The 27329-nt window shown below is 41.0% G+C and overlaps 1 protein-coding gene across 1 annotated transcript in view; it reads right to left on the reverse strand.

Annotated features, from left to right (window-relative positions):
• LOC126199039 (protein white-like) overlaps positions 1-27329 on the reverse strand; it is a 311297-nt gene that overhangs the window by 195001 nt on the left and 88967 nt on the right. Inside the window, exons 4-5 of the mRNA XM_049935743.1 lie at positions 22756-22827; positions 6736-6834 (exon numbers count right to left, since the gene is read on the reverse strand). Coding sequence (XP_049791700.1) covers positions 6736-6834; positions 22756-22827 — 171 coding nt within the window. The remainder of the gene's footprint in view (positions 1-6735; positions 6835-22755; positions 22828-27329) is intronic.

Below are 27329 nucleotides of genomic sequence, written 5' to 3' on the forward strand. Positions count from 1 at the left end.
ACTTGAAAAAAATAAATAAATAAATTTCCTTTACATAACAGTAAAAATAGAAAATGGCAAACATACATTCAACATCTCTAGAAAACCAACACCCACAGACACAGCAATACATTCCACATGTAATCATCCATACAACCAGAAGCTTGTAGCACTAAGACATATGTTAGACAGATTAAAGAGGATCAACAAGAGAAATTACGAAAAAGAAATGAGTACAATCATACAAATAGCTAGGAACAATGAGCATGACACACATGTTGTACATGGGCTCAATCAAAAAAATAAAAACACAACACTTCCAGAACACAAGACAACTCAGAAGCTGCAAACTTACAAACACACTCAACAAACACAGATAATGACATCACACAGGAAAAAACTGATGATTTACGCAGATAAAATAACACACAGAGTTGCAAACACCCTAAAGAGACAGGGCTTCCAAATAGCATATAAGACTGCGAAACAGTCCAATCACACCTAAGCCAACAAACTACCAAGAGGGATGGACTGCAGCGATCAAAAATGTACAAACTTGAATGTCATGGTGTGATGCAGTATACATAGGCATGACATGCAGGAATTGTAAAACACAGTACAAAGAAAATATCAGATGTTGGTAGTACAGAACAAACCATTCCACATTTGGAGAACGTATAAAACACCGTAACCACCGTCCTAGAAACATCATGGAACAAAAAATGAAAATAATGAATATAAGATATCGCTGAAAACAAACGTGTGATAAATGAGCAAACACACATCAGAACAGGCTCCCTACTATACTTAATAAAGGAAATAATAAGACAGAAATAGTCCTTCTCACACAAGCAGCCAAAAAGAAAAAAAAATCTCCCCCTTCCTTCGCCTTCTGGACACACACACACTCACACACAAACAGATCACAGATACTTCAAAAATTACATTCGATCTTTGGAAATAACATCCGACAGTAACACAAACGAAAATATTGCATCCACACAAGTGTTCAGTTCCTAGAGCTGTGAAATGTGGAAGAAAACCCCAAATGGCAATTATAAGAAGAGGAACAGAACCCAAAATGGAAAAGAAACGTAATACACTATCTGATCAAAAGTATCCAGACACCATCAAAATCACACGTTTTTCATATTAGGTGCATTGTGCTGACACATACTGCCAGGTACTCCATATCAGCGACCTCAGTAGTCATTAGACATCGTCAAAGTACAGAATGGAGCGCTCCGCAGAACTCACGGACTTCGAGTGTGGTCAGATGAATGGATGTCGTGTCATACGTCTGCACGCGAGATTTCCGCATTCCTAAACATCCCTTTGCCCAATTTTTCCGATGTGATAGTGAAGTGGAAAAGTTAAGAGACACGTACAGCACAAAAGCGTACAGGCGACCTCATCTGTTCACTGACAGAGACCACCGACATTTGAACAGGGTCGTAATGTGTAATTGGCAGACATCTATCCAGACCATCACACAGGAATTCCAAATTGCATCAGGATCCACTGCAAGCACTACGAAAGTTAGGCAGGAGGTGAGAAAACGTGGATTTCATGGCCGAGCAGCTGCTCATAAGCCACGCCTCACGCCGGTAAATACCAAACGACGGCTCGCTTGGTGTAAGGAGCGTAAACATTGGACGATTGAACGGTGTAAAAACGTTGTGTGGAGAGAAGAATCACGGTACACGATGTGGCGATCCTATATCAAGGTGTGGTTATGGTGAATGCCCGGTGAACGTCATCTGCCAGTGCGTGTAGTGCCAATACTAAAATTCGGAGGTGGTGGTGTTTGGTGTGGTCGTGTTTATCATGGAGGGGGGTTGCACGCTTTCTTGTTTCGCATGGCACTATCACAGCAGAGGCCTAAACTGCTCTTTTAAGCACCTTCTTACTTCCCACAGTTGAAGAGCAATTCGGGGATGGCTATTGCATCTTTCAACATGGCATAATGCACGGCCTGTGGCGGAGTGGTTACACGACAATAACATCCCTGTAATGGACTGGCCTGCACAGAGTCCTCACATGAATCCTATAGAACACCTTTGGGATGTTTTGGGACGCCGCCTTCGTGCCAGGCCTCACCGACAGACATCGATACCTCCCCTCTGTGCAGCATACCAGGAAGAATGGGCTGCCATTCCCCAAGAAACCCTCCAGCACCTGATTGAACGTATGCCTGCGATAGTGGAAGCTGTGATCAAGGCTAAGAGTGAGCCAACACCATATCGAATTCAAGCATTGCTGATGGATGGGGCCAATAACTTTTAAGTCATTTTCGGTCAGGCATCCTAATACACATAGTGTAGGTAGAAAATCGTCCACACAACCTGTAAGTAAAATGTAAAATATTACTACATCATAGGAAAAACCAACCACCAGAACTATTTATAACCTATAGGTACATTGCCTCAATATGTAAACTAAATAGTAAAAATATGTACATATTTCAAACCACTATGCCTTGCAGAAAATAAAGGCGAAACGCGTATGGCACGAAAATTGTGTTTCATTCAGTTGTAGTCAGACTGTCCAAACAGTAAAAATAATCAATATTACACACAACTGTGGAAGACAGGACTACAAAAGGTGAAGATGTTAACACAGCTATGTCGTTGGAATAGATTTCTGGACACGGGTTCCTATCCTCAATTTGTTTCTCACGACACTCTCTACAACCCATCGAAATTTGTTGCTATCGTAATATTTTGTATAAAAAGGGGGTTGTTATAAATAAGCAAAACAAGATCCTTCATTGACTATTTCTTGGTTTGGAAAAAAACGTAGAATACTCATGAGTTGTTTGAATGTTAACTAAATGCTGTAAACGATTTATCACTTTTAAAATACAAGTGCTAGTTTTTTACAGTCTAATGTTTAAGCAGGTCCCAAACTTTGTTCAGGGTACTGTATGACACATGACGTCGTTCAGCGGTAATGGTCTCAAAAAGATAGCAATCCCATGCTCTAGACGGTGTGGAACTGCTACAACGTGGTTGTGGTCTTCCGCTGCTGGAGGAAGTCACGGTAGTGAAGTGGACTGAATGTGCCAGTCGATTTTACGGATTCAGCACAGTAGGTAGCGTTGGTCGACGTGGACAAACGACAGAACTGCAGAACGGAGCCACCGTATTCGAACTTTTCGTTGAATCAAGTTGACAACTTTCTTGACGTATTAACAGGGACCGCCCAACGCGTCTACAAGGAACGATGCATCCACTCGCAGCCATGCAACACAGAACAACAACAATGGTCATAAACGGATTCTAACCGTCGGAGATTGGAAACGTGTGCCCTGCAAGTTGGTAACTCCAAGGGATCTGCTCATCAATCCATAGCTTCAGCCGAATATCGCACAGCGGAAAAAAATCTCCTGAGTTCTCTTGCTCGACGAACTCGGACCGTTATCAACGCTAGGGGCGGTATTACGCGGTATTAGCTTGACGCCGCCCAGCGGTGACTCGTTCTTGTCTTGGGTGCTTACTGTATTGCACATGAACCTGCTTGATCTGTCATCAAAGAGGCTGTAAATATCTCGGTATGCAGCAATTACTTCAGTTGGGACAGCAGTCATAAACTAAGTTGTATACGGATGCAGGGTGTCGACGTCGAAAGACTACAATGAAATCGTCAGCTTATTTACGTCCAATCGGGAGCCACTAACAACGCATTCATCGCCGTAATCTCTAATGGCATCACGGAGGCAATTGAGATTACCGTTGAAAGTTCGTTATTTTATTCTAATATGAAGCAGTAAGAACTCTGAGAAAATTTTATACAAGAAAACCACTTCTCCACAGTTTGAAGCCTTTATCAAGCAGGCATGGTGGAGAATCGCCCTTTGAACAAACGGCCGGCATCCAAGTCTCAATCTAGATTCACTAAGAGCTGTGTCATACTGTTCCTGGATGTAACGGTATGTAAAGTCGAATAGTCACATGGGCTTAGCGGTAGATAAAGAGCATAAAAAACACTTTTTTTGGTGGTAGGACACTTAGAAACATGTTTCGCCACGACAGACATTGTTTATCGATCATTGTTGAGGGCTATGAAGCTCCATTAACATCTACACCTGTGTCTATGGTTTGTGCTGCACTAGCCACCATGTGGTGTGAGGCATGTATTTTACGTCCCTCCGTCCCACTCCATCCATATTTGGAATTTAGCTTAGACGTGTGGAGTCCAGAGCACAGTAGATTATTAGAGTGCAGTGAGCGAATGCAAACAAGAGTAACGTCTAATCGCAGTGTCGTTTAGCTCTCTATAGAGTTAGCAGAATTATTGAAAAATCTCAACTTTATCAAATAGGTGCTAAAATCTAGCAACAAGTAAACAAGCTCGTGAATACAGCGGAAGGTACAGTAAGCTGCGACAACATGTGTGTAGTTCGTGAGACGTCGAAGAGACACGTATCTCCACGCATATACTAGATACAAATTTCTAATTGCTCACTGGCAGCTGAAGTAAAACATCTGTGTGGATCACTGCTGGCTCTTGTGAGTAACTAGACCTTTGACTATCGATTCCAACTTATCTTGCCAAAGACCGACCTTCCAACAGAGGGGAATGAGGTGTCTGTCTCTCTCCACCCCGGCTGCTGTGTGAAGAATCCGTTAAAAAAATGGCACCTTTGCTCAGCGTTATAAGAGGTATGCTCAAAGTTTTGACATGGTTGTTCTGCTCTGGTCAGCCTTACTGAAACATTTGGCACGGGAAGACAACACGTGTGAACGAGACTGACTCTTTGGAAACATCGTTTAGCAAGTGATTATCTTCTCTTTTCTTGTAAATTCTGCTTGCTGGCGAACGTATCATTCTCAACTTATCACAAAGTAAATATCTCATGCACAATCATGAATTTAAAACTGTGTTTAGTCATAGTATGGCGCCCACGAACTAAGTTTCATGTCATTACGTGAAGCAAAAAAAGGCTTCGAATAAATATTACTAAAAGTCGTCCCTTCGCTTTACTGAAAATAATTCCAGAACCAAATCCAGCTTCCCAATTTACTATTTCACTTACTTTTGATGCACAGTCATAAAAATGATACCTAACATTGACCATAGGTACCTTACCTCAGCTATACACTCAAATTCTGGGTTCCGTTCGCTTATTTGGTGGCGGAAACTTTATATATATATATATATATATATATATATATATATATATATATATTATTATTATTCACGTTTGGGCCCTACTGGACCACGCGAAGTACAATCACGGGGCATTCAGTTATTTTCTTTTAGACTTTCTCTCTGCCCAAATTGTTTTCATTCTCTCGGAATGAGCTCTTTTCCTTTCATCAGACCATGTGGTTCCAGTTTTCTTTGGTTTTTCAGCTTGACCAACTACCCAGTCATGAATTTTTTGCCTAAATAATTTTCTGTCTTGAATTTCATCTTGTTTTATATCTGCCTCTTTCATGTCCTCTTTTATAGCAGCAATCCATTTTATTGTCTCAAATTTAGCTTTACTTCGATTTTCGTAGAATTCCACTACTTGTTTAGTTAGTCTGGTAGCATCCATTCTTTTAATATGCCCATAAAATTTTAATCTGCGTTTTTTCATATCTGAATATATGCTGGTGTATTGTTGAATTTCACTATTTGCTCTTAGCCTGTATGTTCCTTCTTCAGTATATTTTGGACCTAGAATTTTTCTGATTACTTTTCTTTCTCTTTTTTGGATTTCTTGAATGTCCTTTTTTCTGTTTAAAATTAGCGTTTCAGCCCCATAAAGGCACTCTGGTTTTATGACCGTGTTGTAATGTCTCAATTTAGAGTACCTCGAGAGACATTTTTTGTTGTAGATGTCTTTTGTAAGTCTAAAAGCTGTCTCCATCTTTTGACAACGAATTTCATTTCCAATTTTTTCTAGACCAGTCTCTGAGATTGTTTCACCTAAATATTTGAATTGTGAGACTCTTTTGATTTTTCCATACTTAGTTTCCAAAAGTTTGGGTGCCAGTTTGTTGCTAGTCATATACTGTGTTTTTTCAAATGAGATTTGGAGACCTACTCTTTCTGCTGTTTCTTTAAGGATTTCTATTTGTTTCTGAGCAATTTGGATGTCCTGCGTTAGAATAACCAAGTCGTCTGCAAAGGCCAAACAGTCTATTCGAATATTTGTTCGTCCTAATTTCACTGGTTGGTCAATTTTGAACTCCAATTTTCGTTCGCGCCACTCTTGTATTACTTTTTCTAGAACGCAGTTAAATAGCAATGGAGAGAGTCCATCACCTTGCCTCACGCCTGTTTTTATTTCAAAGGATTCTGAAATTTCTCCTCTGAACTTTACTTTTGATTTTGTACCAGTTAGCGTGTCTCTGATAATTGCCGTGGTTTTAGGATCCAGGCCTTGTTCTTTCACAATTTGGAAAAGAGATTCACGATCCACTGAGTCATAAGCCTTTCTAAAATCTACAAAGGTACAAACTAGTTTTTTATTGTATATATATATATATATATATATATATATATATATATATATATATATATATATATATACACACACTCCCCATCTTATAACTTGATAGCGATTTGTAGCGTACAGGCACGCAAGAAAATACAGAACAAAGTAAGCTGAAAAACTAAATAGAGGTAATATGTTTCCATTATCAAAACGTGCCACGCCACTACTGCCTTATTTTACACAAGGTCGAATTACAATCAGTGAGAAGTGAGAAGTCATATTTAACTGCGAGTTTACTTGCAAAATCTTCAGCATTCACTGCTCACCTCAGCTGCAAAGGCAAGCCGCTTCATCTCGCCACCGCTGATGCCCCTGATGCGTCCAGGGATACCGATCATCACGTGCTGGCAGTCGGTCAACGAAAACTGCGCAGAAGAGAGAGGATAGCAATGAGTGATGTGCAGCCAGGTATTAACAAGTACGTGATTACTGGCTACGTTTGAGTGCAGTGACTGTGTGGAATAATCGCTTATTTGTATTTTCTGCTACTAGTCACTTTATTTGTTTTACGTTTAATTTAAGATAACACAACGCGTTTCGAGCATTTTCTGCCCATCTTCAGGCATTTATGCATGCAAATAATTGTTACTTAAAATAAATGGTCTTAAACTAGATTAACTTAGAACATTTTGTTTACTGTTCGCTGCTGTATGGACTATTGGGATATTTGGAGAAAGGGAGAGAGAGAGGAGGGTGACGGGGGGCAAAAGTTGACCAGAAATTGCTGTCCAGTGACGTGTACTGCTCGTGTGGAGCTGTGCCTCGTTTCGTTATTATTGAAACCACAGCATGTGTGGGATGCATGTAGTTTTGCAACAGTTGTTGTGGTGCGAAAATCTTGTGACAGACTTTTTTTGTTTGAGAGCTGTTCACTTACGGTTTTGGCGTCCCAAAGCTTCGATTGCATTATTTGTACACTGGTGGAGCTGTTGTGGGACGTTATGGTGTTGCACTATTTATCTGCTTTTCGACGTAATCAACTGCATAAATGTTTTGTGCATACGTGAAAACAATATACGCTTAATACAGTATGACGGCCTTCCAGCATGTGAATGAGTACCGACTATTGCATTTTTCATCTAAATTCGCTATAGTGACGGTCTGGTAGTCGTTTGTTTCACATTGGCATATCTTAAATCAATTTTTTAGAACTAGCTTAAGGCTAGTGAAGAATTTCAGTTGAATTTGGTTATTTCATTTGGCACGTTATGTACTTTCTTTGTATTACGACTCAAAAATTCCATTTGTTCCATCATATACATTCTTTTGCTTTTCCAGATTTTGTGCAAAATTTCGTGACTGTCTTCGATTTTCAAAGAGTGTCCAGTGTCTCTAATATGTGTTGCTAGTGGGGATTTGATACATTTATCCAGTCTGTAGCAGTCTAAATGTTATTTAAATCGAATTCTGACATTTCTGCCTGTCTGCCATATATAATATTAGTTGCATGGGTTGACAGGTAATTTTGTAAATGCCAGATGCATCGAGATATGTATATAGTGAATAAGCTTTCTACTTGGGTGGTCGTTGGTGCTGGAACTTATTTTTACATTTACGTTTTTGAACAGCCTTTCTAATTTGTCAGACATTATACCTAGCTATGGCGTGTTTACGTATTTAGATATTGGGCTGCCGTCAGTTATCAGTGGAATTTTATGTTCAGTTTGTTTTTTATCTATTGTGGCATTGTATTAATAAGTGAAAGATCATATCCGGTATATTTTATGGTTTCTATTCCTTGTTGGAGTTTTGTATGTTCAAGTGGAAATTTGTGGACTCTGTATAGCACCGATCTACACTGATTAGTCAAAACATTATGACCGGCTGCTTAACAGCTTGTCTGACCATCTTTGGAATGAGGTATATCACTGATTCTGCGGATCAGGGATGCGACAGATTGTTGGTAGGTTTGTGGAGGTACGTGGCATTACGTGTCTACGCACAGGTCACGTAATTCGCGTAAGTAGCGGGCCGCCGGTTTGCGTACGCGTTGCTGGCGCCCGATAGCGACTCAGATGGATTCCGTAAGATACACATCTGGCGAATTCGGTCTCCGAGACATCAAAGTGAATTCACTATAACGCTCCTCACATTACTGTAGCACGGTTCTGGCTCAGAAAAACGGACAATCATACTGAAAGGTGACATCGCCATCGGGGAAGACATCAAGCACGAAGGGATGCAGGTGGGTCGCAGCTGTCGATTACAGCCACAGGTCTCATAGAAGCGCGGGAGAATGTCTCCCGTAGCGTAATACTGCTCCCACCAGCCTGAGTCCGCGGCGCGCAGCACGTATCGAGCCGTCGTTCACCTCTATGACTGCGTTTGTGGAGACGACCATCGACCTAGTGTAGCAAACATGTGATTCTCCCGAAGTGCCGACATGTTTCCATTGATCGACGGTCCCATGCCGATTGTCCCGTGCCTACTGCAATCGTAATTGACGTTGCTGTGGCCGAGCGGTTCTCGGCGCTTCAGTCTGGAACCGCGCGACCGCTACGGTCGTAGGTTCGAATCCTGCCTCGGGCATGGATGTGTGTGATGTCCTTAGTTTAGTCAGGTTTAAGTAGTTCTAAGTTCTAGGGGAAGTGACCTCAGAGGCCGGCCGGTGTGGCAGTGCGGTTCTAAGCGTGTCAGTTTTAAACCGCGTGACCGCTACGGTCGCAGGTTCGAATCCTGCCTCGGGCATGGATGTGTGTGATGTCCTTAGTTTGGTTAGGTTTAAGTAGTTCTAAGTTCTAGGGGACATGACCTCAGATGTTAAGTCCCATAGTGCTCAGAGCCATTTGAACTATTTATTGACGATGTCGTTGCGTCAACACGTGAACACGTAGGGGTGGTCTGCTGTGGAGCTTCACGTTCAACAATATAGGAAAAATTTTTGCGTGCACCAGCATTGTTGTCTTTCGGCAGAGATGCCACAGATCACCATCTACCTTACTTTATAGACAAGCCTCAGCACTCCATCTTCTGTGAAGAGTCGTGGACATCCAATCGTTTACTGCCTAGTGATAGTTTCACTGTTCCTCCGTAAATGCTCAAGACAGTAGCACGTGAACATTCGATCGGTTTCGCCAATTTGCATGTACGCCGTCCTTGTCTGCTTCACTTACGTACTTTCGCCACCGCAACACATGCCCGCAAACAGGCCAAACAGGCAAAAATTTCAGAATTCGATTTAAAGAATATTTAGACTGCTCATACGGGATAAATGTAACAAATCACCAGTAGGTACACACATTAGAGACACAGGCCACATTAACGAAATTTTGCACAAAACCGGAAAAAGTAAAGTAATGTGTATCATGGAAGAAATGGAAATGTTCATTCATAATACAAAGAATGTAGACAACGTTCTTAATCAAATCACCGAAATCAACAACTCAGATTCTCCTTAGTCTTAAGTTAGTTCTAATACAACAGACTGAAGATTTGCCAATGTGAAACAAACGATACCTAGACCGTCACTATCGCGAATATCGATGTAGAATACGATAGTTGATACTCATTCACACTCTGGATGACCTCCATGTTCTATTATGAGTATAGTGTTTACATGCATGTAGAAAATATTTGTGTAGTGAATTACGTCAAAAAACAGTGCAAAGATAAACAATGCAACAGAATAATGTCTCACAACAGCTCCACCAGGGTACCAATGATGCAATCGAAGCTCTGGGACGCCAAAATCGTAAGTGAAAAACTCTCAAATAAAAGCCTCTATGATAAGATTTTCTATGATAAGATGTAAAACTACCCACGTCCCACACAAGCTTTGGTGTCAGTCACAAAAAAATGAGACATAGCTCCACATTAGCGGTAGATATCACTGAACAGCAATTTTTGGCGAACCTCTGCCCACCGACCTCCTTCCAGATAGCACAACAGCCCCTCCAGCGGTGAAAATTGCACAATACATGCTGTGTGCTATGTTAATCTAGTTTAAGATCATTTATTTTAAGTAGTAATTTTTTTGCGTATGATAAAATGTGCCGAAAATGCTCGAAACACGTCATGTTATGTTAAATTAAACATATAACAAAGTGACTAATAGCAGAAAGTACAAATGAGCAACAAGAAAGGGACTCCTAGAGAGCCGTTTCACGAAAATGATCTATTTATCTCGAGCTCAAGGAAAACCTAATGCAGATGAAGCATAGTGAATTTTCTAATTTCAACCACAATTTGTAGTTGCGGAGTTCCTTGTGTTCTATGCAGGGGGTGTGTGATTACCAGTGCATTTATTAAAAATATTAATGTTTTACTTTATCATGGACTGTGTTTCGATCCCTGTGCGGACATCATCAGCTACAATCAGTTTCTTACCTCAGCGTAAGGAACTTACCAATGAACCCCATAGGAATAAGCGTTCTCATTGTCTGTTTTGATCACACAAGACTGGCTTCTACGAACGTTATTTTTATCCTTGATCAAATTGGCTTTATGGGCCTTAAGTCATGGTCTGAAGCATATTTCAATGACTAATTAGCAGCCCTTCGTTCAGGATATGTACTTACATTTTATAAACAGATACTTTAATTATGTCTTTACAGTTGATTTAACTACGCCTTCATAGCCTCTGAGAATGTCTCGTACAGGAGAGCACGGAACATTTGGCACAGAAAATTGCTTTAGACAACGACTTAATGCTCTGGAAAAGAATGTAGCCAGTGTGAGTTGGTTCTGGTTTTTCGTTTTCTTTGATTCGAGATTTCCGGATTTAACCCTAACACTCTCGTAACAGCAACATACATTTCTATGATCGCATCTCGCTCAAGTAGACGAGAACAGATGTGAGAATCTAATTGCTCCTGACGATGGCCTGCGACATCCCACATAAAATCTTTTTTATGGTAAATCTCGAGCGCAATGTACCGAAATTCTTGATCTGACGGAATTACAGATTACTGGAGACAAACTGAGCCTATCTTCGATAAAGATAGAAGATTGAGTAATGGATTGAACCCGGGTCAGCTGCTTACTAGGCAGCTAACACACCTGTCTAGTGAGCAGGAGAAGAGGATTCAAGTGCCAGTCATGGGACACATTATAATCCATTATTTCAGTTTCTGTCTGTACCATATGTTACTGAAGAGACACTGAACAAACTTTTGTCATGGTTTGCGAGCTCTACAGGGGAAATCTTAGTTGTGTTCTGTTGTTAGGGAATACTAAAGTGTCACTAGAGTCATCAGAAATCGTTTACATGTCGAAGACAAAGTTGCATATTATACAAAGAAAATATTAAATTTTCATTGCACATGACATAGTTTTTCGTATTCTACGTTTGTTGCAACTACTACTGCACTGTAGTTGCAGCAGCAATGCTGAAGGGCTGTTACAGCTGGCGAGACTGTTTTGCATATATTGGCATCCGCATGGAGGTGGGGAAGGATTCCGATGTCCTGTGCTCCACTATGAACTTCTCTTGCAATTCAGGCAATCATTGTCTAAATGCTAATAAGCCACTTCTGCAGTCAAGGTGGATGTGACCCATTACAGAACAATGCCAGTATAGGGTCGTCAATATTTTGTCTGTCGGTTGCTCGTAGGGCCCTTATCGAGATACACGAACTAACCGCTCCACAGTCCTGGAATGTGGATACCGACTGCTGTACCTTGCTACATAAAAATGTCTGCAGTAATACCATTCTGACTTCCGCTCCAATATTCCCTTAAGAACTCACCCTCCCGCTCCACACACAGCACAACTAGTTCACGGAGGATGAAGAAAGTCTATGACGGCTTGCTCAGACTGGTCACAGTTTTACACGGCGGAGCTATAGTAATGGACTCTCTAGACCCGTGGTCTAGGGGTAGCGTCTTTGATTCATAATCAAAACGTCTTCGGTCCCGGGTTCGATCCCCACCACTGCCTAAATTTTGATAATCAGCATTGGCGGCCGAAGACTTCCGGCATAAGAAGTCAGCCTCATTCTGCCAACGGCCTTGTCAAAGAGGGCGGAGGAGCGGATAGAGGTTCAGGGCACTCTCTTGTCCTAGGGGTGGGAAATTGCCCCTAAAGGCGGAAGAATGAGCAATGATCAACGACATGAGGATGCAGAAGGCAATGGAAACCACAGCATTAAAGACACGTAAAGTGTATCCACAGGACATGTGGCCTGTAATTGAAGAAGTGTCATGATGATCTCTCCGTTGGCAAAAGATTCCGGAATAGTCCCCCATTCGGATCTCCGGGAGGGGACTGCCAAGGGGGAGGTTACCATGAGAAAAAGATTGAATAATCTACGAAAGGATAACGTTCTACGAGTCGGGGCGTGGAATGTCTGAAGCTTGAACGTGGTAGGGAAACTAGAAAATCTGAAAAGGGAAATGCAAAGGCTCAACTAGATATAGTAGGGGTCAGTGAAGTGAAGTGGAAGGAAGACAAGGATTTCTGGTCAGATGAGTATCGGGTAATATCAACAGCAGGAGAAAATGGTATAACAGGTGTAGGATTCCTTATGAATAGGAAGGTAGGGCAGAGGGTGTGTTACTGTGAACAGTTCAGTGACCGGGTTGTTAGAATCAGAATCGACAGCAGACCAACACCGACAACGATAGTTCAGGTATACATGCCGACGTCGCAAGCTGAAGATGAACAGATAGAGAAAGTGTATGAGGATATTGAAAGGGTAATGCAGTATGTAAAGGGGGACGAAAATCTAATAGTCATGGGCGACTGGAATGCAGTTGTAGGGGAAGGAGTAGAAGAAAAGGTTACAGAAGAATATGGGCTTGCGACAAGGAATGAAAGAGGAGAAAGACTAATTGAGTTCTGTAACAAGTTTCAGCTAGTAATAGCGAATACCCTGTTCAAGAATCACAAGAGGAGGAGGTATACTTGGAAAAGGCCGGGAGATACGGGAAGATTTCAATTAGATTACATCATGGTCAGACAGAGATTCCGAAATCAGATACTGGATTGTAAGGCGTACCCAGGAGCAGATATAGACTCAGATCACAATATAGTAGTGATGAAGAGTAGGCTGAAGTTCAAGACATTACTCAGGAAGAATCAATACGCAAAGAAGTAGGATACGGAAGTACTAAGGAATGACGAGATACGTTTGAAGTTCTCTAACGCTGTAAATACAGCAATAAGGAATAGCGCAGTAGGCAGCACAGTTGAAGAGGAATGGACATCTCTAAAAAGGGCCATCACAGAAGTTGGGAAGGAAAACATAGGTACAAAGAAGGTAGCTGCGAAGAAACCATGTGTAACAGAAGAAATACTTCAGTTGATTGATGAAAGGAGGAAGTACAAACATGTTCCGGGAAAATCAGGAATACAGAAATACAAGTCGCTGAGGAATGAAATAAGTAGGAAGTGCAGGGAAGCTAAGACGAAATGGCTGCAGGAAAAATGTGAAGACATCAAAAAAGATATGATTGTCGGAAGGACAGACGCAGCATACAGGAAAGTCAAAACAACCTTTGGTGACATTAAAAACAACGGTGGTAACATTAAGAGTGCAACGGGAATTCCACTGTTAAATGCAGTGGAGATAGCAGATAGGTGAAAAGAATACATTGAAAGCCTCTATGAGGGTGAAGATTTGTCTGATGTGATAGAAGAAGAAACAGGAGTCGATTTAGAAGAGATAGGGGATCCAGTATTAGAATCGGAATTTAAAAGAGCTTTGGAGGACTTACGGTCAAATAAGGCAGAAGGGATAGATAATATTCCATCAGAATTTCTAAAATCATTGGGAGAAGTGGCAACAAATCGACTATTCACGTTGGTGTGTAGAATATATGAGCCTGGCGATATACCATCTGACTTTCGGAAAAGCATCATCCACACAATTCCGAAGACGGCAAGAGCTGACAAGTGCGAGAGTTATCGCACAATCAGCTTAACAGCTCATGCATCGAAGCTGCTTACAATAATAATATACAGAAGAATGGAAAAGAAAATTGAGAATGCGCTAGGTGACGATCAGTTTGACTTTAGGAAAAGGAAAGGGACGAGAGAGGCAATTCTGACGTTACGGTTAATAATGGAAGCAAGGCTAAAGAAAAATCAAGACACTTTCATAGCATTTGTCGACCTGGAAAAAGCGTTCGACAATATAAAATCGTGCAAGCTGTTCGAGATTCTGAAAAAAGTAGGGGTAAGCTATAGGGAGAGACGGGTCATATACAATATGTACAACAACCAAGAGGGAATGATAAGAGTGGACGATCAAGAACGAAGTGCTCGTATTAAGAAGGGTGTAAGACAAGGCTGTAGCCTTTCACCCCTACTCTTCAATCTGTACATCGAGGAATCAATGATGGAAATAAAAGAAAGGTTCAGGAGTGGAATTAAAATAAAAGGTGAAAGGATATCAATGATACGATTCGATGATGACATTGCTATCCTGAGTGAAAGTGAAGAAGAATTAAATGATCTGCTGAACGGATTGAACAGTCTAATGAGTACACAGTATGGTTTGAGAGTAAATCGGAGAAAGACGAAGGTAATGAGAAGTAGTAGAAATGAGAACAGCGAGAAACTTAACATCAGGATTGATGGTCACGAAGTCAATGAAGTTAAGGAATTCTGCTACCTAGGCAGTAAAATAACCAATGACGGACGGAGCAAGGAGGACATCAAAAGCAGACTCGCTATGGCAAAAAAGGCATTTGTGGCCAAGAGAAGTCTACTAATATGAAATACCGGCCTTAATTTGAGGAAGAAATTTCTGAGGATGTACGTCTGGAGTACAGCATTGTATGGTAGTGAAACATGGACTGTGGGAAAACCGGAACAGAAGGGAATCGAAGCATTTGAGATGTGGTGCTATAGACAAATGTTGAAAATTAGGTGGACTGATAAGGTAAGGAATGAGGAGGTTCTGCGCAGAATCGGAGAGGAAAGGAATATGTGGAAAATACTGATAAGGAGAAGGGACAGGATGATAGGACATCTGCTAAGACATGAGGGAATGACTTCCATGGTACTAGAGGGAGCTGTAGAGGGCAAAAACTGTAGAGGAAGACAGAGATTGGAATACGTCAAGCAAATAATTGAGGACGTAGGTTGCAAGTGCTCTTCTGAGATGAAGAGGTTAGCACAGGATAGGAATTCGTGGCGGGCCGCTTCAAACCAGTCAGTAGATTGATGACCAAAAAAAAAAAAAAAAAAAAAAAAAAAAAAAAAAAAAAAAAAAAAAAAAAAAAAAAGGTCGCTGTGCCGCTCCATTGTTGGAATGTACTGCACTGAGGTGACAGAAGTTATGGCATACCTTCTAATACCGTGTCGGGGCTCCTTTTGGGAGGCGTACTGCAGCAGCTGTAGGTGGTATGGACTCAACAAGTCGGAAGTCCTCAGCAGAAATACTGAGTCATGTTGCCTTTATACCCATCCCTAACTGCGGAAGTGTTGCTGGCGCAGGATTTTGTGCACCAATTGACCTCTCGACTATGCCCCATAAACGTTCGATGGGGTCCACGTCGAACGACCTGGGAAGCTGAACCATTCGCTCGAAACGAGCGCAGTGTTCTTCAAACCAACAGCGAATAATTGTGGCCGGTGATATGGCGCACTGTCATCCATTAAAATTCCATCATTGTTTGGAAACATGACGTCCATGAATGGCTACAAGTGATCACCAAGTAGTCTAACATCTAGAGGACCCAGCCCATTCCATGTAAACGCAGGCCACAACGTTATGGAGTCACCAACAGCTTGCATAGTGCTTTGTTGAAAACTAGGGGCCATAGCTTTGTGAGGTCTGCGCCACACTTGAACCCTACCATCACCTCTTACCAACTGAAATCGGGACTCATCTGACGAGACCACATTTTTTTCTCAGTCGTTTAAGGTCCAAGCGGTATCGTCACGAGATCATTAGAGGAGTTGCAGGTGACGTCACGCGGTTAGCAAAGGCACTCACGTCGCTTGACTGCTGCCGTAGCCCAGTAACGCCAAATGGATACGCTCGTCGTTCCTCCAACACTGATATCTGCGGTTATTTCACGCAGTGTTGCCCGTCTGTTAGCATCGACAACTCTACGCAAACGCCGCCGCTCTCGGTCGAAGTGAAGCTCGTCGGCCACGGCATTGTCCGTGGTGAGAGCTACTGTGTGAAATGTGGTATTCTCGGCACACTCTTGACACCGTGCATCTCGGAAGGCTGAATTTCGTAGCGATTTCCAAAAATGAATGCCCCATGCGTCTAGCTCCAATTATCATTCCGCGATCAAGGTGTGTTACTTCCCGCCGTGCGGCCCTAATCACGTCGGAAACTTTATCACACGAACCACCTGGGTACAAATCACAGCTTCGCCAGCGCACTGTCCTGTTATACCTGTACATGCAATACAAGTGTCATCTGTATATATATGCACATCTCTATCCCACGACTTTCGTCGCCTCAGTGTATATGTACGTCTACGGATTCAGACGTATCAACTGAGAAGAGAGGGGACAAAAGTGGGAAATTTCAATGTCGAAAACGTGTCATGTTCAGGAAGTGGTATCTTCTTGTATACTGTATCTACTGGGTGTAACACTGAACAACAACCGATAGTAAAGTTATGCGTCCTGCAGTCCGGTATGTAAAACTGGGGAGATGAAGACTTTTTTATTCCAGTCCTACCCTGTTTGAAGTAAAATTCGTCTACCAAATAGGGACTGGTTTTGGGGCGTTTCCGCATTTATGGAGTCGAAAGTTTGCCCTGTATTACAATTTATCCAAACAATGCAAAAAAATGTAGCTTTCAAAACATATTTTCTCAGGTTCAACAACGTCAATTAAATAGCAGAAAAAGTAGATAATGTTCGGAGCAGACTGTCGACTTGAAGTAAGTAATAATGTATCTGAAAACAGAATCCAAAATTTCATAAACGCTTTCTCAGATACCAGAAAAGCGTATGACAAAAGTCACTGTTTGAAATTGTCAACGAACAGGGCTCAGACAGTAAAACAACAGCTCCAGTGAAGCAAACGCTAACAAGCATCAACTCTAAAATGAAACTTAGAGATCAAATTTTTACAAGTGTTAAGGATAAGGTCTCTCACCATTGCTCATTGTGTTCTATAAAAAATTTTTAGGGCATAGGAGAACGCCATTAGGAAAAATCCAAATCAGTGAGGGAGCTACATTAAGTTACAAAAGGGACAACTTACAAATAGACGGCCTAGCGTTTGCAAACGACCTAGGTAGTTTTTCGGACTCCTGGAAACAGCCACAATATAGAGAGAACTGCTGAAAAAAATCAAGCTGAAAAAGCTGACATATAAATTTCCTTTGAGGAAACCGAGTTTATCACAACGTTAAGGTAGGCCACAAGATAATAGAAACTAAATATAGAACAATTGAGACAAGTAATAAATTCAAGTGACTAGGAGAAGAAAGTGAATAAGACATTTTGGAGAAAGAAGCCACTGAAGTAAGTGATAATAAGATGAAAATAGCGTACTATCTCATTGAGGAAATTTATAATAAGAAATCAACATCATTCAACGCTGAACTAAGACACTACTCTACAGCAATTTGCTCAAAAACACTTTTTTCAACAGAATGTGTGATTGTAAACGAAAAGGCGACGATAGAGACTCTGTAACTGACACAAAGAAACATAATAAGAAAAATTTTGAGAACAGTTAAAGAGCAAACACAGTTAGAAGACATCACAATAGCCACAGCACAATAGCGACATGTAAAGGACGAACATACTAACAAAAAGACTTTACACTTATTTCGATAAATTAAAAATGAACAATACATAGTACAAAGAAGTTGCAAGCGACATTGACAAAGTGCGAGTTTATCGACAAGATACTGAGCAGAGACTGTCACTCACAAAGAAATTTAAAGATTCCAAAGATTTCCACGAAAAATCCCAGAAGAACACAGGAACCACTTGGACAGAAGAAATAGGAGAGTAATGCTGGTAGCTGATGTGAGAAATGTGGAAGGAAAGAATGGAGAAACGAAATAAATGTATTCCATAGTAGAAGAAGGAGGAAAAGCCCAGAAAATAAGGCAATTCATCCATTAACATGTCCAGACTTGACGTTCTGTAAGCAAATCAGACTTTGTAGATGGCATCAAAGCTTTTTTTTTATCTCCTGTTTCTCAACATTCAGAAGTATTACTCGTATTTATATGGCAGTTTTTTGCTGGTTAGTTCCGTTAATATCTAAGAAAATTTTGTCATTCCGTTTTTTTTCTTTTTTCTGCTGCAATCCAGCCTAACGCCAACGGCCTTGCCGCCGTGGTAACACCAATTTCCGTCAGATCACCGATGTTAAGCGCTGTCGGGCTGAGCCTGTACTTGGATGGGTTACCATCGGTCTGCCGAGCGCTGTTGGCAAGCGGGATGCACTCAGCCCTTGTGAGGCAAACTGATTGAGAAGTAGCGGCTCTGATCTCGAAAACTGACATACGGCCGGGAGAGCGGTGTGCTAACCACATGCCACTCCATATCCGCATCCAGCGACGCTTATGGGCTGAGGATAACACGGCGGCCGGTCGGTTTCATTGGGCCTTCATGGCCTTTTCGGGAGGAGTTTCGTTCTTTTATTCCAGCCTAAAGGGGTCTTAGATCCCGACACGGACATCGATATCTGATGCAGCACAATCGCTGACAGACACGGCAACACGGCCGGTTGTGCCCTCCACCGAACTACTGCGGCTGGCCAGCGTAGAGGGACCCGCATCGGCCGTGCAGCTGCACTGTGAACCGTATAGCAGCTTATGACGTCACCCAAATAACGGTCAAAACCGGCCATGGATTTTGGACTTGGATTCTTACCAGACTGCTACATCTGAAGTGTTTGTTATTTCGTGCGATTACTCGACTTTGGGTTCTAGAACCCTTTTTATCTCTAGTGAACTTCAACTCAGCACTGAGAAGCTAGAAACTAATTCACTAATTGTAGTGTCAAATAGTTTAATTTCTGTTTCAAATTTATAATTTTCATTGTCAACCAGTCATTATTGGTATGTGAACAAAATAACTTGGATATCCTGTTTTTAAGGGTAGGCCAGAATTGTGATAATATTCGAATTTTTGTTTAATTGCGTAATTTATTAGATTGATTCTTTAAGAATAACATCGTAAAGTTTCATAATCGAATTCTGGCTGGAAATATGTTTTGAAAAACTTAGTTTGGGCATCTGTGCCTGCCATGGCCAATCTTTCCATGCTGTTATCGACACCCCGAGAAAACTAGAAATTTTTGGTGCGGTAAATTTTCGTTCACAAAATTGAAACGAACTGCAGATGAGACTAGAAGCCTGGGAGAAAGATTATCTTTGCTTGTTCCTTTGTTTACAACATAATTTTTTTAACAGTGCGTACTATAAACATCTCGGAGAACAGAATGCTGCTTCCAAGAATTTTTCACACAGGTGTACAGACAATGCTTTCGGCCAAAGAGGAGGAAAAAACTGCCTACCTGAACCTACCTGTTCGGTGCCTCTAGCCACAGCAGGGGAAAGGGCGCGTGAGAAATTTAAGTCACCTGGCCAAGAAGTTTCCACAGTTTCGTAACACCCTTTGTGAACAGTGAAAAGCCGTACTCCAACACACATGATTTGTCGCTTGCTGTTTTAGACGTTCTAAAACCAACCTTCACGTACCTAGCAAATCCTGAACTGCTGAAAAAATGTGTACATGGGAAAACACAGAATACGAACGAGAGCTACAATCACCTTATATGGATGCGTTGTCCAAAAACAGTATTTGTGTCCACAGTTGTTGTGAAGATAGCTTAATGTAATGCCTGTCCAGTTTTCGGTAGTATAAATGTACGTAGGATTAAGTGCCTTTAGAGACAAGGCTTCAATCCAGGTAAATTCATAAGAGCATCGATGAAGCGAAGTGCGACTGAGCAAAGCTCAGGCAGCAGAAGAAAAAAATGCAAAAGTTGGCTAGGCAAAGGAGGCAGGGGAAGTGACTACTCCTGGAAGACCAGGAAGAGAATAAAGGTTATGTATGTGGAGAGCATTAGTCACTAGAGGTACAGCAATACTGTACTGCGAATTGCCGTAAGCTGACTTTTTTGAGCTATAATATACCTTTTCTCAGGAACTATAAAAGTTAACAACCTGAAATTTGCCATAGCTCTTAAGAATTACTTACTGAATAATCCTGTGTAGCATTTTTCCGTTTTTTTTTTTAAATTCTCCATCACAATGTGAGAAAAATAGAGCAGTCGCAGGTAACACAAAACTGAATCATTAATTTCAAAGCATCTATGACCTTAAACAAAAATCTGTTCAGTACGTTTTATTAGCCTCTTGTAAACTGTGCAATTCCAGTTTTATTGTTTGATTAATATACGAGAAAATCTACATTATAAAAACGATGATATTTAAAAATTCAAATCCTTCTAAATGTATGTCCAAACGCATTTTCGAATAAAAGTTGCACAGAATATCAAGCATTATGTTGTGCATAGTACTCGTAGTATCAAGTTGTACTATTCTAGCTGTAATATTTTTGGAGATATATATGTTTAAGTATAAGAATGCATTTTGCCCTACGTCTGTCCTTAAACTTGAGAAGGGTATATAGTTTCAGATCTCTGAATCAAAAACTTGGCATTCGTATTGATATTAATAGTATAGAGATACTTCGCATTCAACTACTGAAATTTATTTACCATTTAGCAATGAAGATAATTTTTGGTTGAGGAAATTAAGTGGATACCTTTCACAGACTTTGTATAGTTCCTGATAAATTTTATTCTTGAGACACGTCACTTTCTCTGACTCACCGAATCAGTTACACCAAAAATTAAAATTTTATAAACTTCCCTCTCTTGGATAAATGTCTGAGTATCCCCATCGTTTCACATTTTCGTTTCCAACAATATATTTTAATTTACAGTCATTGATATGCTTGTAAGAATGAATGTCCACTATTGTTAGCAAAGATTTAAACTTAGAGATTAAACTTCTAGCAGCAAGTGATGCAGACGCCTGAAAAGGGCGCGTGGAAACTGTTGTAACCTCTACATTGGCTGCATTTATTTACAGCCTATGCATTATTATGAACACGTTGCTGAATCACGTCGTAAAGTATGCAGTGAAAGTGAATGATTTGTATAGTTTGCCAACAGTGTTATCTCTGTAGCTACTCGACGCTACCTTTTGACTATAGTAAACATACCATCGTGAGGCTTTGAAAATGAAATCTATAATATGATTACCCATCTTCAGAAGAAACTGCTGTAGAACAAGTATTATTTCTTTAGTTTTTCTGTCTTAAGCGTACTGTGAGCAAGGCTTTCGCCTGACAGGTCTCGGCTTACTTCTAAGGACCATCACTGGTCATTTTTTAGACTTTTGCACACATGAGATGTTTTACATTTTGATTCCTATACAAAGCTTTTGCTTAAATGAACTATGTTCTGTATACGTTACTTACGGCATCAATTGACTCTTTTAACTCGTTTGAAGAGAGCTGGCTATTTGTCTCTTCATACCATGCCCCCCTTCTCACCCCCTCACCACCACCCCGCCCCCACGCACACACAGATACAAAAATGAACTTACTAATACTGGATTCGCAATATGACCAACACATTTAAAAACAATTGGATTCACAACAATACAGTACTTAGCGAAAACTAGAACAACTGTAGCAGAATTTGTATGAAGTGAACTTGTGTTAAATTTTGCGAGGTAAAGCGAAGAGCAAAAAAACGAAATCCAGTAATTAATTTCATTTTTCTTTTTCATTTTTTTCAGATTGTACAAAGCTATCAAGCTTTCTTTTCGACTACAACCACTGATAGCAACACAGAAATAATCAGTTTTCTTCAGAACAAGTGAAAAGGAGTAATAAATGTTGAAAGAAACGTTTATAAAACATAATATTGTTAAGCAAAAAAGATTTTTACACTATAGGTATCAAAATTTAATAACAGATTTTGTTTGTAAAATGTTCACATAATTACGAATGATGATGCTTTACAGATAAAGCGAAGCGCGACTCCTGAAAAGATTCTTAATTTGTAGTACGCTCAGCAGAGAAAAACGTATATATGTCGAAACTAGTGGTCTGTAATAGACGAATAAATAAACTGCTTTTGTATACGGGAAGAAATTTCTAGACATTCAAGCACATTTGCAACGTACATACAGTGATCAAATTCACATCCAGTATTGTACAATTTCCACAACTATGAGCAAACTCTCGAACAGTCTAATATACAGTATATATATGGAACTGGAGAACGTCGTATTGCAACAGTCTATGACATGAGGTGTTAAAAGCTCATAGACTATTTGTCTGAAAAGAAAACACAGTTTTTAGCAATATTTTCGATGTTACTTGCCTCTGATATGAGTTCTTCTACGCGCTTCAGCCTGAGATCATAGGGAAAGTGGCGATCCATTCGCAATAATGCCTGCAAAGAAAAAAAAACAAGTGAGATTAACACACTCGGCTACAAGACGCCTTAAGGGGCGTCGTGACGAGGGAGGCAGTTTGCAAATAAATATTTCTTACAAGAATGAAAATAAAATCATTTACAGTGACAGATAAAACATCAAATTGTTGTAGTAATTGCTATCGTTTTTCTTCCTTCCAAAAAAGATGAAACCGGAGAAATATCGTAACTGAAATTAGATATTTCTATTCCACGGGAAAGAGACGTGAAATGGAAGTAGTAATAGAGAAGGAAGCGAAACAGCGTTGTAAACAGTCGTGTTACCCAGTCTGTACAAAGACCAAGTGCAAGGCAAGCGAAAGTGAAATTTGAAAACCCATTGAAGCTGAGGGAGAAGAAAAAAACTTCAAGATTTGCTGATGTCATTGTAGATACGTTAAGGACAGATAAGGATCGGAAGATCAACTGAACGGAAAATTTTCTGAGTCTTCTGAAAGAGGTTTTAATATGAACGTCAAAAAAAGTAAAACAAGGGAAATAGAACGTAGTCGAATAGAGGCAGGTTGTTGTGACAGATTAGGAAATGCGTCACTAAAAGCATTAGATGAATTTTTTGGCAGCAAAATAACTGACAATGGCAGAGAGGAAGAGGATGTATAATGCAGACTGGCAATAAGAAACTTTTCTGAAAATACGAATATATGATTAGCTTTTTTTGCCAGTCGAAGACAAGCTTGTTTGGCTCATGGAAGAGATTCAAGGAGAAGATGAAGCACATGAACTGACAGACGCTTGAAGATAGACACCAATTATTCCAGCCAAAGTCTACTTACAAGTATCCGCAGGTCAGTATGAACTGAGGAATATAGAAGTACATGGTGTTCCACAATTCATGTTACATCCTTCTAGAGGTTGTAGAGGGGACTTAGTAGATCAAGTTTTGCACAGGAACCCATGTTCGGAAAAGTCATCTAAGGACGCTACAGAGCGTCAAAGTCGTAGGTGCCAGAGTCTCTAAACGTATGTATATACAGGGTGTTTCAAAAATGACCGGTATATTTGAAACGGCAATAAAAACTAAACGAGCAGCGATAGAAATACACCGTTTGTTGCAATATGCTTGGGACAACAGTACATTTTCAGGCAGACAAACTTTCGAAATTACAGTAGTTACAATTTTCAACAACAGATGGCGCTGCAAGTGATGTGAAAGATATAGAAGACAACGCAGTCTGTGGGTGCGCCATTCTGTACGTCGTCTTTCTGCTGTAAGCGTGTGCTGTTCCCAACGTGCAAGTGTGCTGTAGACAACATGGTTTATTCCTTAGAACAGAGGATTTTTCTGGTGTTGGAATTCCACCGCCGAGAACACAGTGGTGTTGCAACAAGACGAAGTTTTCAACGGAGGTTTAATGTAACCAAAGGACCGAAAAGCGATACAATAAAGGATCTGTTTGAAAAATTTCAACGGACTGGAAACGTGACAGATGAACGTGCTGGAAAGGTAGGGCGACCGCGTACGGCAACCACAGAGGGCAACGCGCAGCTAGTGCAGCAGGTGATCCAACAGCGGCCTCGGGTTTCCGTTCGCCGTGTTGCAGCTGCGGTCCAAATGACGCCAACGTCCACGTATCGTCTCATGCGCCAGAGTTTACAGCTCTATCCATACAAAATTCAAACGCGGCAACCCCTCAGCGCCGCTACCATTGCTGCACGAGAGACATTCGCTAACGATATAGTGCACAGGATTGATGACGGCGATATGCATGTGGGCAGCATTTGGTTTACTGACGAAGCTTATTTTTACCTGGACGGCTTCGTCAATAAACAGAACTGGCGCATATGGGGAACCGAAAAGCCCCGTGTTGCAGTCCCATCGTCCCTGCATCCTCAAAAAGTACTGGTTTGGGCCGCCATTTCTTCCAAAGGAATCATTGGCCCATTTTTCAGATCCGAAACGATTACTGCATCACGCTATCTGGACATTCTTCGTGAATTTGTGGCGGTACAAACTGCCTTAGACGACACTGCGAACACCTCGTGGTTTATGCAAGATGGTGCCCGGCCACATCGCACGGCCGACGTCTTTAATTTCCTGAATGAATATTTCGATGATCGTGTGATTGCTTTCGGCTATCCGAAACATACAGGAGGCGGCGTGGATTGGCCTCCCTATTCGCCAGACATGAACCCCTGTGACTTCTTTCTGTGGGGACACTTGAAAGACCAGGTGTACCGCCAGAATCCAGAAACAATTGAACAGCTGAAGCAGTACATCTCATCTGCATGTGAAGCCATTCCGCCAGACACGTTGTCAAAGGTTTCGGGTAATTTCATTCAGAGACTACGCCATATTATTGCTACGCATGGTGGATATGTGGAAAATATCGTACTATAGAGTTTCCCAGACCGCAGCGCCATCTGTTGTTGAAAATTGTAACTACTGTAATTTCGAAAGTTTGTCTGCCTGAAAATGTACTGTTGCCCCAAGCATATTGCAACAAACGGTGTATTTCTATCGCTGCTCGTTTAGTTTTTATTGCCGTTTCAAATATACCGGTCATTTTTGAAACACCCTGTACATGGTGTTTCCGTGAGGACGTTACCCACTTTCTATGAAGATGGCGAAGGAGAAGTATATCAATTTAAAGTAAGGGCCTCTGTACCGGAAACGAATAGCACGTTATACGCGAAACCCGTTCTGATACGTCTGACAATGGAATACTTATAGCTGTACTGTTGGTACTATGATTGTAGGATAGACAACTTTCAGTGCTGGTAGTAAGGAGGAAAACAAGAAAAAATGTCCTTAAATATGGGCTCTAAAATGCATACCCTGAGGAGCTGTGGCCTCTCGTTCATCTTCGATACTGTGAAACAGTACTCCTCTACTGAACAAGGGCTCATAGCTCTTCAGCCTATGCATTTTAGAGCTCAAGTCTGGAGGACATCTTTTCTTCTTTTCGTCCATACTACCACCTCTGAAAGTTGGCTATCCTAAAATCATAGAGAAACATCGTCACGGGTTCACTCTGTATACAAAAAGAATTACAGGTTCTGGCAAATGTAACTTTGACGTTCTTTAGCGTCGTTGGATGACGTTTTTGGACATGGGCTTCGATGTAAAACTTGATCTACTAAATTCCCCTCTACAACCTCAAAACAAAAATTGGGAATAGGAATTAAAATCTATGGAGAAGAAATAAAAACTTTGAGGTTTGCCGATGACATTGTAATTCTGTCAGAGACAGCAAAGGACCTGGAAGAGCAGCTGAACGGAATGGACAGTGTCTTGAAAGGAGGATATAAGATGAACATCAACCAAAGCAAAACGAGGATAATGGAATGTAGTCGAATTAAATCGAGTGATGCTGAGGGTATTAGATTAGGAAATGAGACACTTAAAGTAGTAAATGAGTTTTGCTATTTGGGGAGGAAAATAACTAATGATGATCGAAGTAGAGAGGATATAAAATGTAGACTGGCAATGGCAAGGAAAGCGTTTCTGAAGAAGAGAAATTTGTTAACATCGAATATAGATTTAAGTGTCAGGTAGTCTTTTCTGAAAGAATTTGTATGGAGTGTAGCCATGTATGGAAGTGAAACGTGGACGATAAATACTTTAGACAAAGAGAGAATAGAAGCTTTCGAAATGTGGTGCTACAGAAGGATGCTGAAGATTAGATGGATAGATCACATAACTAATGAGAAGGTACTGAATAGAATAGGGGAAAGAGAAATTTGTGGCACAACTTGACTAGAATAAGGGATCGATTGGTATGACATATTCTGAGGCATCAACGGATCACCAATTTAGTATTTGAGGGCAGCGCAGAGGGTAAAAATCGTAGAGGGAGACCAAGATATGAATACACTAAACAGATTCAGAAGGATGTATGTTGCAGTAGGTACTGGGAGATGAGGAAACTTGCACAGTATGGAGAGCTGCATCAAACCAGTCTCCGAACTGAAGACCACAACAACAACAGCGACCTCTAGAAGTACCCGCCACCATGGTGAATGTCGCTATCCCACGCTTCTACCAGGGGGTAAATTGGTTCGAATCTGATGGTGGAAAAAATTTTATTGCCAGTACCTGGTTGGGAAGGGGAGGAGAGGCGTTGGCATAAAATTCCTTCTACCAGATTTTGCGCCCATGTACTGCTTTTAATACCAAACGTGTCCACAGTCTGTCATGAGGTGAGACCATATGATACTGTTGACGGTGATCCGTCCGCCGGATGGGGACTTCAGGATTGCGGCCCCCTTGGTACGAGGGGCGTTTGAAAAGTCCGTGCAAAAATAAAAACTACTCACGTGTTTGAGGTAAATGTTTTTTTATTGTTCGACATAGTTTCCTTTTAGACTTAAACACTTCGTCCATCGCTGTTCTAATTTGTTGATGCCTTCCGAATAATAGGAATTGTCCAAGTCTACAAAATAGCTATTAGTTGCTGCAATCACCTCCTTGTGTGAATAAAATCTTTGTCCCGCCAGCCATTTCTTAAAACTGGGGAACA

Source organism: Schistocerca nitens, chromosome 8, assembly GCF_023898315.1.
Source record: "Schistocerca nitens isolate TAMUIC-IGC-003100 chromosome 8, iqSchNite1.1, whole genome shotgun sequence".
NCBI lineage: Eukaryota > Metazoa > Arthropoda > Insecta > Orthoptera > Acrididae > Schistocerca > Schistocerca nitens.